This window comes from Perca fluviatilis, chromosome 15 (genome assembly GCF_010015445.1).
Source record: "Perca fluviatilis chromosome 15, GENO_Pfluv_1.0, whole genome shotgun sequence".
NCBI classification, from domain to species: Eukaryota; Metazoa; Chordata; class Actinopteri; order Perciformes; family Percidae; genus Perca; species Perca fluviatilis.
This window is the reverse complement of record NC_053126.1, coordinates 34,213,003-34,226,205: the sequence shown is the minus strand read 5'-3', so window position 1 is coordinate 34,226,205 and position 13,203 is coordinate 34,213,003. Positions and strand designations below refer to the sequence as shown.

Below are 13,203 nucleotides of genomic sequence, written 5' to 3'. Positions count from 1 at the left end.
GCTGGGAAGAGGCCTTGGGGAAGACCCAGGACTAGGTGGAGGCACGACCAGCTGGGAAGAGGCCTTGGGGAAGACCCAGGACTAGGTGGAGGCACGTCCAGCTGGGAAGAGGCCTCGGGGAAGACCCAGGACTAGGTGGAGGAACGTCCAGCTGGGAGGAGGCCTCGGAGAAGACCCAAGACTAGGTAGAGGGATTCCATCTCCACCCTGGCCTGGGCACGCCTCGGGATCCCCCAGTTGGAGCTGGTTTATGTGGCATGGGAAAGGAAGTTTGGGGTCCGCTGGTGGAGCTGCTGCCCCCGCGACCTGACACCGGATAAGCGGACAAAGATGGATGGATGGAGAATGCTGTACCGTGAGCCATGTATCATATTGGGAGGTACCCTGTGATTCCCACCCCTAACATTGACAGGACCTTATGGTGAGTTCAAAGTAAAGGAACCTTCTGCCATCATGTGTTTCTTCTTTTTGTTGTTTAACAGCAATTAACTGGTGAAGTTATTATTACATTTTAAATACATTATTTCAATTTGACCATAAGGTCTTAGCCATTTAATGTCGCGGACTGTCGTTTTGTCTTTTTAAATGTTTTTGTAAGTATCGCTTCATGCACTGCTTAGGCATCAAGCGGCGTTCTAAAAGTAGTGTTTTAGCACAGGTAATCGGAAACAACCCAAACAATACCCAACCCTATTGGTAGTTGGATTTTGTTACCTTTGGACAGAGCCAGACTAGCTGTTCCTAGCCTTTAAGCTAAGCTAAGCTTACCAGATGCAACTTCATATTTACTACAGACATGAGAGTGATATCAATCTGAACATCTAAGTGAATAATCACACTTCCGAAATTTTGAAACTTTCTTCAATTTGCACCAACAGTGTGGTCCCGGACCACTTTTCTTCTGAAATCCTGTACGTTTAACTCTTAAACTATCTGTGATGGATTGAGTTTTACTGTGGGGATTTCTTAGTTACATTTTTATTATGAATTACGCTAAAATAAACTGATTGACATTGGCAAATAAGTAGATTTGTGAATGTAAACTTCAGCTGAGCCTCCTGATTTGCTGCTTTCAGACACAATTTGAATTGTGATTGGCCAGCTCAGGTGACGTGTCTTTCAGGGGAGGGAACTAGAAGCAGGCTATAATATAAAATGATGAGATGGAAATTAAAATACTCAGAACAAGACATCCACAGAGACAAGACTTCAAAGATGAGCTGCTTTTCCAAGAAAGAAGCTGACATTCTGCTGCCTGGTAAATATATTTATTCTACAGTACCACAGCTCATTGCAGTGTCTGGGGTTTCATATATGGAACAATATTTGTTTTCTTAAATATAAACCACCAACTCATTAACAGCTCATTCTCTTTTTAACCTGTCTTTGGGGATCAATGATGTTTTGAGACAACTTTGAACTAATTTGGACTGAACTATCTTTCAATATTCATTAAAAATACAACTGAAATGTTGAGTTTTTGTGAAGTTCAGAGATGTTTGGTAGTGTATCTATCTGCAGTGGAGAGTTTTATTATCTGCACACAACTGGATTAAGCAGCATTTTAGAGACAATATCTAAGTTTTTAGTTAATGGTTAGTTAGTTAGTTGGATGTTTGCAGATACTTGTCTTTATCTCTTGTATTTGTTTTTTTATATAAGACTTCATCATAACCATCACTAACAAATAATAATAGTAAATTGATCGCAAATTAAACTTAATTTTAAGTTATTTAATGTTAAAAAAATTAAATGATAATAATGTTTACTCATTATTAGTTATGCTATAATTTGTTGTTTTGACAATTTATTGTTTTACGCTTATTTTGATATTATATGTTTTTGTTAATAATTAAGAAATAAATTATAAACCATCAATAAACATTATTTGGATGGCTTTTATAAAGTTTATAATACCTTGTTAATGGTTAATACTCTGTAATGCATGTATACACATTATTTACATATTATCAGTGTACAAAGAATTTTAAAATATTCTTAAATTACTTTATATGCTATGTTCTTTTAACTGTTGTGGAAATCCACATTTGGATGAATTGTTCAGAGTGAAGACACATTTTCAGAATACAACTCACATAAATGTTTGCATGAGTTACTTTAATATGATTACCAGCGGTGGAAGGTAACTAAGTACATTTAATCCAGTACTGTACTTCAGTCCAACTGTTGAGGTACTTGTACTTTACCTGAGTGTTTTCTTTTCATGACACTTTCTACTTCTAATCCGTTACATTTCAGAGAGAAATATTGTACTTTTTACTCCACAACATTCATCTGACAGCTTTAGTTACTAGTTATTTTACGCATTAAGATTCCTGCACACAAAACACATGTAGTTTATAACATCTGATGTTTTATTGAAATGATTAGACCATTAACCACACAACTGTTTGGATCCTTTACACTTTCTAAAATGGGAGGATGTTTCTTTACTTTTAATACTTTAACTACATTTTCCTGATGATACTTGACTTTTACTACAACTGACTTTTACTGAAGTAACATTTTCACTGCAGGAATTTAACTTGTAACAGAGTATTTTTACAGTGTGGTATTAGTAATTTTACTGCAGTAAAATATCTAAATACTTCTTCCACCGCTGTAGATCTGTAACATGTGGGGGGCTGTGTTACCGCCCTGACACACCAAGAAGATCGGCAGTCGCCCTAGTTTTTGCGGTGTGGCCCGCACCGTCGCCACATGTCAGCTTCCGTCTGCCTTTTGGACAAACGCTGTTAAATTGTACGTATCACGGGTATATCTAACGGCCACCTGCCGGGATGGGAGACGTATTTCCTCTTATGCAGGGGCAGAACGTACCGTTCCGTGCAGTTGGCCGTCAGCTTTACTCTTTGGGGTGTGTGTCAGTGCATTTTTTTGGCCAAGACAAAAGTGGTGGTTAGGCGACATCACAGTTGGCCTTGTTGTTTTTCAGGAAATGTCTTGTGCACATCTGAGCACAGGTGGAGCCCTGAGGGCAGGGGAAGGGGTTACACGGAGCCCCAAGGGGATAATACTTTCAAATCTTGCTAGCTTTTCCACATTAGCAACCCTGCCTTTAACATAAATACTGGGCTCCCCCAAATGTTTGGGACATTAGACTGTGTTCTGACAACTTCTCCACCGCTGACGATCACATTGGTGGGATTTTACCACTCCTTGGCAAAACAAGGGGTGTGAGGTGCCATGTGCCAGATGGTGTCCAGGGCAGACATATCTGGGTGTTGCTGACAAATCTGCAGTTTAGATGTTTAAAGCACATGAAATACTGAAGGGGGTTGAAGTGGCATTTCAAATGAAGTTCTGAACTTCCACTTTAAATGTAAGCACTGAATGAAGTTTAAGTGAAAGTGCCAGTTTGTCAATGCAGTCTCAAAGAGAGGTGTTCTCTTAAAAATGCAATATTAATTTATTGTCTATTTCAAATCTGAGAGTGAATCTGAGCACTGACCTGCACAACCAGTGATTAGAACACATACACAAAAAAATCACAGACAACTGCTCCTTCAAATGTAATAAAATGTAACCAGCATTACCGATTAATCACTCACATGTTGTTAACTGCTTATCCGGTGTCGGGTCGCGGGGCAGTGTCTCTATCAGGGGACCCCAAACTTTACCACATTAAACAACTCTGACCTGGGTCTTCCTCGAGGTATCCTCCAAACTGGGCGTGCCAGGGCTTCCTTACTAGAGGCCCGCTTTACATGCAAAGGAACACCGGCTCTTCTCCGAGTTCCTCATTGATGACTGAGCTTCTCAACCTCTAAGGAAGACAGCAGCCACCCTCCTGAGAAAACCCAATTCAGCCCCTTGTACCGGGGATCTAGTTCTTTTGGTCATGACCCAGCCTTCATGACCATAGGTTAGGGTAGGAAAAATAATTGCAGTAAACGGTGTAAAGTGAATTTAATACCGCTGCTCCGATTCTCCAGCCAATTTCTCGCTCCATTGTCCCCTCCCTCGCAATCAAGACCCTGAGGTACTTGACGTCCTTTACTTGGGGTAAGGACTCATTCCCCACCCGGAGAAGGCACTCCATTGGTTTCCTGCTAAGAACCATGGCCTCACATTTAGAGGTGCTGAAACTCAGATTGAGGGATAAACGGTTAATTGGTAACATCACTAGGCTAGTTGCACAGCGATTTCTTAGGATCGAAAATCTGTAACAATGAACACAAAACGTGTCCAGCATGGTGAAAAACTGCTAACTTTAGCATCTTTCATTGTACTGAAAGGATGGGTTAACCTGTGCCTGGTTTTGTCTGCTGGATGATGCTCAGGGACACCCTGCAATTTCCATGAGTCTCGTTCAATAGGAAGCCAGGATCAGAATTCAAACCTAAAAGTAGGTGGGACCTTCAACTCTGGAGTTTTTGGAGCCTGTTGGCTGTCCATGCTGTCTCTGCAATTCCTTTGAAAGGGGAGGCCACATGTTTGCAGAGTTTTCTTTTTGTTTAAAAAGTCCACATGGTTGGGTTCCCACATTATGCTAACAGGCAGCCTGCAGCAGCTTCATATTTATTGTACACTATTTTTTTTTTTCCTAGGATAGCAAAGGCATGACCTACTCTGCCTTTGATCAGCTTACCCTGGTATTCTTACACTTAACAATCCCACTCCTCTTCTAAAACTAACCAAAGTAACCAACCTAACCCAACGAAGGCAACCAATACTAGATATCAGAGGCACAGCAGGGTGGGGTATGACTTCACCATTGGCAAAATTGGCTTACCATAGAGATATGATAGTGGAATCAATCTGAATCTAAACATCTGACTGACAACCTCATAGGCTGTCATAGATTTGAGTGTTTGACATTACATCATGACAGAGGCAATTCTTACTATACTAACGTCTATAAAATTTTCCAGCAGATGAAAAACCAGAGCTGAGGATCGTCCTGCTTGGGATGGTTGGAGTTGGGAAGAGTTTTTCAGGAAACAAAATCCTGGACAAGGACCTATTCCACTCAAAGCCTGGTCTATCTGCTGTCACAGAGAAGTGCCAGAAGGAAATGGGGAATATTAACAACCAAAATGTGGTTGTTGTTGATACTCCTGGTCTGTTAAGCATTGACAAAACAGAAGCGGAGATTGTGAGAGAGATCAAGACATCCATCAAACTTGCAAAACCTGGTCCTCATGTGTTCCTGATTGTGCTGAGTGTGAGAGATAAATACACAAAGAAAGAAGAAGACATGGTGAAAAGCATTTGCGATACTTTTGGCAAAAACACAATGGATTACACTATGGTGTTGTTCACCCATGGAGAAGTTCTACAAGGTACCAAGATAGAGGACTTTTATCCTCAAGATCCAAATCTCCACGAGCTAATCAAAAAGTGCTATTATGGATACCATCTTCTTGACAATCGTCCCGAACAGGTCCCTGAGCTACTGAAGAAGATCAACGATAAGGTTCAGACAGCAGAAGGAAGATACTACACTTGTGAGATGATCCAAGAGGCTGAAACTGCCTTACAACAACAGGTACAAAATGCCCCAGAAGGAGGAACCCAATCAGAGCAAGCTGCTATTCAAACTACTGTTTTTTCTGGTATTGGTGTTGGATGTCTGTTTGGGTATCTTGCTGGTGAGGGTCAGATAACGTCTACCATAGGAGCAATACTAGGAGCCGTAGGGGGTGGAATACTGTGCGCTGCAGTGGCAGGTATAGTGATACTCTCCAAAAAAAAGTGCAAATCCAGCAAAACATGTTGTTGTCTTGTTTAAGCTGATCAGACCAATTCTTACAAATGAAAATACTGTAAAGGGGGAAATGATGGTGTGGTTTGTATATTTAGTTATTTCTGTTTTGTTTTAATGCCTTTTAATTCAAAGTAGCCTATGTTTAATAAACAAGGGCCATTCTCACAGTAGGTGAGTTAGCTATGTTTGCTGGTGATTGGTTGTGGGCTGACCTAAACCTTTTACGTTTCTGGAATAATAAATAATATCACCCAGTTTAGATGAATGTAGAATACGCAAAGTCGTCTTTCAGATACTACACTCAACACTTTTCTACAAACCTCCTTCATAAAGAGTTTATCAGTTTTGTGTCACTAATAGGGACAACAGTAGGGTTGCAAGGTTGTGAGAAATCCTGCTCTAGTGTTTATCCTTTCTATGTTGTAATAATTATGTTATACATTTTGGTAAATTCACTCATAAATGCTCATTGGTTTCTCACTTTTGAATGAGCTGATAAGTCTGCGGTTATACATTTTAATAAATGGATTTTAAACCATACATCTGTTAATTTCTAGAAAACATCAAGCAGCAATGAGGGGGCCAAGCAGTACACTAGCAGGAATGGCGTTGCCTTGGGGGGGGCCCCCCCTGTGACAACTGAAAGATAAAGAATGGCTGAGATATCAGCTCATTTACTTTGTTACAGTGCCCCTAGAGGCCAAATTACAACAATGTCCTAGTACGTTCTCACAATCAGGTGCCAAGTCCCTTTACCAAGTTTGATTTTGATACGTGAAAGCCTCCCTGAGATGAGTTCACTTCCTGTTTAGCGGCTTCGCCGTCGATTTCGATTGTCTGTGATGGGTAAACGCTTTCAAATATCAATGCGCAATGGAATAACTTTTGTGCAGCTTGATCTAAAGATCGTCTGTGCCAAGTTTCGTGAAAATCTGAGAAATTTTGTGACCTGTGAAAACTGTTTTTTGATGAAATCCAATTTGGAGGCCGGATCAATTACGTTGACGCCACAAATTGGCATGTGTCGGCCTTAGACCAAAACTTACTTTTGCTAATTACAGCGCCCCCTATAGGTCTAAGGTCACCAAAGTTCTTGAGCCTCTTCTGAATCGGGCCCTGTACCTATGTACTAAGATTGGTGTTGACACGTGAAAGACTTGCCGGAAATGAGTTCACTTCCTGTTTGGCGGCTTCGCCGGCATGGTCTGAAAATCATCTGTGCCAAGTTTCATGAAAATCGGACCAATTGTGTGACCTGTGAAAACGTTCTAGTGTTTTTGATCAAATCCAATATGGCGGAAGGTCCAACATGGTGGATATTGACTAGGGATCGACCGATATGGATTTTTTTTAGTGCCGATACCGATATCTTTTCATCAGCCTTAGCCGATGATCGATAAGGGTTGCCGATTTTCTCAAAGTGATATTTGGAGCCGATACTGCTTTTGCTCCCTCAATTTACATCATAAAAATGATACAATGACGATAACAAATGTTACAAGTCTCAGTTTAAAAAAGGAACATTTATTGAACTTAAAAAAACAATGTTTAACAAATAGTAAAAGCAGGTAGGTAGAACAAATGAAAAAAGAGTTCAGTGCTGAAAATACTGAAAATAAATATTTAAGTATAAATAAAATAATTACAGTGTAATTATTGCAATGTTTTTATTATTGCAATAGTGTATTTATTACATATATATTATACTCACTTCTTACCCCACACACCCCTCACTGAAAGTTCTTAATACTCCCAGTTTAGGAGCTGCAGGTTGTAATGGGGGAAACAGAGACGCTCTGCATTTTCTCCGGTCAGCCTATTCCTCTTTTTCTCATATATCTGGCTGACCTCGCTAAATACCTCCTCACTGGGAACAGAGGAGGGGGGTGGACTGACAAATATTCTGGCGAGTGGTGCCAGAAGGTGCAAGCGGGATGCATTTTGTTTCCACCAAGCAAGTGGTTGGCCCATCTGTCTGTCGATCAACGACTCCCATAGGTATTGATCCAGCTGCTGTGTGAAAAGCTGCTCCTCCTCATCATCAGCCTCCTCAGAGGTCCTTGTGCCCCCAGAAGGTTGGCATACATCTGTTCAAGGATGTCAGACGGACTAACGTTTTCCTCCTCTTCTTCCTCCACCCTTATCCGTTTTGGATCTGGGCCTTGATTGTCTGAGGAAGCCCTTTTCCGTTTCTTAGCCAGAGACAGAGTGGCATGCTCATCCTTTATCCAGTCTTTTGCATTCTTCAGTGTGCCTGGTGCCAAGGCATGCCCCCTTTTCGAACCTTGCCTTCAAACTGTCCAGCATAGTGTCACAGAGTGTTTTGATGCCCCTTGCTTTTGCACCCTCAACTTCAAGTAGCATTTTTAGGACGGTGATGCTGGGAATTATGCATGATATTGATGAGTCTGATATGCTCATTTCCAGTGTTACCTGTTAAAGCAGGCTCAGTGTGTCAATCAAATTGCCCACAAGAGTTCAGTGATCTGCTGTTAAGATTGATATCTTTCCATGTTTCCTTGCATATACAGTAAGTGCCCGTTTCTGCTCCAGCATGCTCTCCAACATGTTTAGAGTTGGCACCAACTGGATTATTCTGTGCTGGGGGAGGTCAAGTTCTTTTTGAATGTCCTTCAAACGCTGTTTGGCAAGTATTGAATGTCCATCCATCACTGCTCACTGGCTGTTGATCCTGTCATTTACCACCAGCTGAAGTGTGTGAGCACTGCAGCTGAGATCGGTACTTCGGTGAGCCTCATCCCTTTAATCATATTGGCGCCGCTATCGTGAAGCACAAGCACAACGCTCTCTGTGCCGATGTCCCTATGCCTCAGCAGACTGAGTAACACCTCGCTGATATAGTCACCTGTGTGAGAGCTATGTATGGCTTTGACATGGAGGACAATTTGTTTCCTTTCCCAGTCACTGTCAATAAAATGACAGGTCAGGCTCATTAGGGATTCTGTGTCACCAGACCAACAATCCGTTGTAAATGCCAAATAGGGTCCTGCATTTTCTAACGTGACCAGCTTCTTGATTTTGTTTTCTACTTTTGTGTGAACATCTTCAAAGAGGTCAATGCAATAGTACTTCTATTTTGAGAGAGTATCTGGGCTCCAGCAATGCCACCAACCTTTTACAACCAACACCAGAGACAACTGTAAATGGATGATTGTCTCTGGCAATCATCTCAACTATGGCAAGATCAACTTGTTTTGGACCTGGTGTCAGAATTACCCCATTTCCTTTGGGCATCGAACATCTGCACAATATTAGGCTGTGTTGAACTTGCTGCAGAAGTAGAAGCTGCTGCTCGATCATCCTTTTCTTTTTGTGCTTCATTATAGGCCTGAAGGTGGTGACGTTTCAAGTGGCTCCACATATTTGAAGTATGTTTCATCTTTGCCTTTTCAGCTCCCATGCTCATCAATATATTGCAGATGTTGCAGCGCACCTTACCTGGAGTAGGCTGCGTAAAATGCTGCCACACTGCATTTGTACTTTTCAGAATCTGCTCTGCCATTTCTTTAAAAAGAATAAACAAAAACACAGATCAGTGTCACTTCTGCAATCATCTTACATTCATATTACCCAAATTATGTGTGCAATGTGCATCATATGGATGGGTGCGCTGCAAATGGTTAACTGTGCAAGGGTAAAAGGCTTTCATCAACATCTACAACACAGCCTTAATGATGCATTGCTTTCTGACATATTATAAGACAGATATAATCAGGTCATCACATAATGTCCTTTGTCAACACATTTAAATAATTTAAGAAAACAATAAAGCTGAAAGGTAGCCATTGAAATAAAGTGCTTGATTTGTAATTTAAGACTGCCATGGTTTCAGTTGTTCTACATAAAATAAAATGAGCATGTCTAAGGCTAATATGCCGCCTAATATGCAAAGACAACACACTAGTAGGTTTTCAATTCAATTCAATTTTATTTATAGTATCAAATCATAACATAGGTTATCTCGAGACACTTTACAGATAGAGTAGGTCTAGACCACACTCTATAATTTACAAAGCCCCAACAATTCCAACAATTACAGTAATTCCCTCAAGAGCAAGCAGTGCGACAGTGGCGAGGAAAAACTCCCTCTTGGGAAGAAACCTCGGACAGACCCAGGCTCTTGGTAGGCGGTGTCTGACGGGCCAGTTGGGGGTGTGATGAACAGTGGCAATAGTAGTCACATTAATAATGGAACAGTGACTGGATGTAGCGGGAAGCTGCAGGGTTCAGCAGGAAGCAGCAGGGTTCCGCCGGAAGCAGCAGGGTTCAGCAAGAAGCAGCAGGGTTCAGCAGGACGCAGCATGACATTGCAGGGCACCGCTGAGCTCAGCAGGGAGTGCAGCAGGACCACGGCAACAGCTGGAACCAGGATCTTGGTGCCAACGTTCTCCAAGGAAATACGCTGGGGGAAAAAACATAAGGACTCCGGGGAGTAAACTCCCCAGAAGCTAGGATTAGTAACAAGCATTTCTGGGACGGGATACACACAAATAGTAATAGTAATAGTAATTGAAAGGGAGAGGAGAGAGCAGCTCAGTGTGTCAAAGGAATGAAGTCCCCCGGCAGTCTAGAACTATAACAGCGTAACTATAACAGCGTAACTAAGAGAGACAGGTCATAAGGAGAGGTAGCTTTTTCGGGCTTAGAACTCTCCCCCTGCCGGATCGGGCTTGGCTGGCCTGCCTCCCTCTACTTTGTTATGTATTATTAATCTAACAATTATGAAGAGAAGCAGGTGGGCCAGTTAGGTGAACACTGCAACTCCTCACTCCCTAACTATAAGCTTTATCAAATAGAAGAGTTTTAAGTTCATTCTTGAAAGCGATTACAGTTTCTGCCCCCCGAACCCAGATCGGGAGCTGGTTCCATAGGAGAGGAGCCTGATAACTGAAGGCTCTGGCTCCCATTCTACTTTTAGAGACTCTAGGTTCCACCAGTAACTCTGCATTCTGGGAGCGCAGTGCTCTAGTGGGACAATAGGGTATTAGGAGTTCTTCTAAACGAACGAAAATGTAAAAGAAGCTGCCAAATTTGTGAACCACAAAACATAAATCAGCAGAGGAAAATAACGTGATGTCAGATGCACATTAAGGCGAGACACTACAGAATAAGGTACAATTATTTAAATAATAGATATAACCATGAAACGTCCTCAGTTGATTACTTACACAAGTATATAAAAAAATGTATTACAAGTTTAAAAAATTTGAAGATTGAAAAATTGAAGAGCAGGCTTCCAGCACTCTGCTACTGTGGGAGGGGCAGTGCATGGTCTGCACGTGAACTGCAGAGTCTCACAGAGCTGCCTGTTGACGCCTGTCTGTAAATAATGCCGGGAAAAAACTATTCGCGAACACAGCAGCCGTAAAAACACAAACATCGGCCCGATATATCGGCCGGCTGATAAATCGGTCGATCACTAATATTGACATCATGGGGTGCGTTGAGTTCGGCGTCATCCAAGGATTCCAATTATATCTTGATGTTCAATATCAGGCATACGTTTCAAAAGTTAAAGTTAAACTTTGACTTGATTGGTGGCGCTAGACTGCCTGTGGTGCAGACCTAAAACTTGGTGAAATGAATTATGGGACTGTCCTGAATCAATGTGCCAAATTTCACAACTTTTACTGTTTGTTCTATGTGCTGCCATAGCCTTCCATGGCAGAGGAAAGATGTGTAATTAGCGCCTAACAACAAACGTAAATATGGGGCTTTATAAGTAGCTTGTATAATCAACCTACACAGTCGTAATCTGGGTGAGGACAGTCTGGTGATCAGAATGTGATACCCTAAATACTGTGCAAAATATTGGAGGAAATTACAAAGGAAAATGTGACACTTTGGCTTTGTTTTATCAGAAATACTCAGCTGTTAAACATATGTAATTGCTTTGTTGAATGTAACTGGTATGTGGAGAAAGTGTGCAGCTGGTTTATGTGGAAAGAGATGCTCTTTTATTACTGCAATATTCAATATTAACAGGACTCAGATCCAAATTGGGGACAAAAGACAAAACTGACATCCCTACTTCAAAGTTAAAGTTATTTCTGCAGCTTTACACAAAGATTTGACGTTCAACAAGAAATAATAACAATAATAATAGGTTGTGGCTTCTGAGCCCTTTGGCCCTTCAGCACGTCTTTCGGGTAATCCATCCATGTTGCTATACACCATCATTTTAGCGGAAGCTGTTTTATTTACACACAATCAACAATCATTCAATTAATTCTCACAATTTGTGTTATTACGTTCATGGCTAACCCAGAACCTCAGTGGCCCATAAGGCTCCAGGTTGTCTTTGTGTCTTTTATTTTGTGGTAATTTGATTGAACATAAATGTGTTTGCTGATATACACCAAAGCTAGCCTGGTTGACACCAGACCCACTCTACATGAGAGTGGGTCTGGGAAAGGTTCATTGACAGTTCATTTCCAGAGGGGCGTCACCAACGGACGCCACTCAAATGCCTCTGGGCCCATTGGATAGTCTTTCAACCAATCAGACGCTTTTCACACTATACTAAAAAACTAAAAAAATGTGATTCTGGTTTTTGGTGTGGTCCCTCCACGCCCTACTTTCTCCTTGTAGGTGTTGCATATTGCTAACGTGTTATCTTCTGCACACACGCTGAAGAATTTCCAAACAGCTGACATGATGCAGGTTAATTCACGAGGCTCCCTACATGTGCAAGAATAGCGCGGACACGCGCTTCACACCGCGAGCGGGTACACGCCACACACGGCGGAGAAGTTGAGAGAAAGGAAAAAGAGACTGTGTCTCTGTCCGTGTGTGCGTGCGTCCTTGAGAACTGTAACTCGTATAACTTATGTTGTCAGTTAATTATAGCATTGACCGGTATAAAATCGCCATATGTCAGACTGACCTGCCGGTCCCTGGTCATGGTGAAGCACGGCTTCGGTAGCCGTCATGTTGAATGTAAACAAAAAGCTGCTCGCCGTCGCTGCGCTATCCTCGTCGCGTAAAGCCCGCCTCAACGGTTGTGATTGGTGTTAAGCCCGCCTCAGCGGTTGTGATTGGTGCCTCAATTTTGAGGACATTGGAAATGGGTTTAAATGGGCTCTTCGCCAGACTGACCTGCAGAGCAAATCTCAAATTTGCCGGAAGGTCGTCAGGGTTTACCCAGGCTACACCAAAGCACAAATACAAACTGGAATACTCTGGGCCTGATGTGTCCCCTGCATTTTTATCCAATCCTAAAGCGCTCATATGCTTTTTCCCTTTCCTTTATTGTGTTATATATCTTTTTTTATGTGCATGTTATAGGTTTACAGGTTTAAGGTTTAAGTGAAAAAGCCTAATATGAGCACTTTAAGGCCCTGTCTCGTGAAGGGGCCCTGTGTCAAAATCTGGTATGAACATCTTTAATATTTCAGTTTCAGGGTTTGAGCCAAAGTGCGCAAATTTCGACAATATCCCGTTGGCTGTTT

General features: G+C 41.8%; 2 protein-coding genes across 2 annotated transcripts; one reads left to right on the top strand and one right to left on the bottom strand.

The window, feature by feature from the left end:
- The first annotated feature begins 1,199 nt into the window (after positions 1–1,199).
- Positions 1,200–6,381, top strand: LOC120575305 (GTPase IMAP family member 2-like). The gene is made up of 3 exons (XM_039826026.1): positions 1,200–1,258; positions 4,896–5,512; positions 6,289–6,381. The coding sequence occupies exons 1-3, from the start codon at positions 1,216–1,218 to the stop codon at positions 6,379–6,381; spliced, it is 753 nt and encodes a 250-aa protein (XP_039681960.1). The 5' UTR covers positions 1,200–1,215.
- A 1,093-nt stretch (positions 6,382–7,474) lies between these two features.
- Positions 7,475–12,684, bottom strand: zgc:66474 (uncharacterized protein LOC327500 homolog). The gene is given in 6 exon segments (XM_039826025.1): positions 7,475–7,790; positions 8,016–8,472; positions 8,475–8,824; positions 8,826–8,947; positions 8,949–9,256; positions 12,639–12,684. Coding segments are annotated over 6 exon segments (1,599 nt in total).
- Between the last annotated feature and the right edge of the window lie 519 nt (positions 12,685–13,203).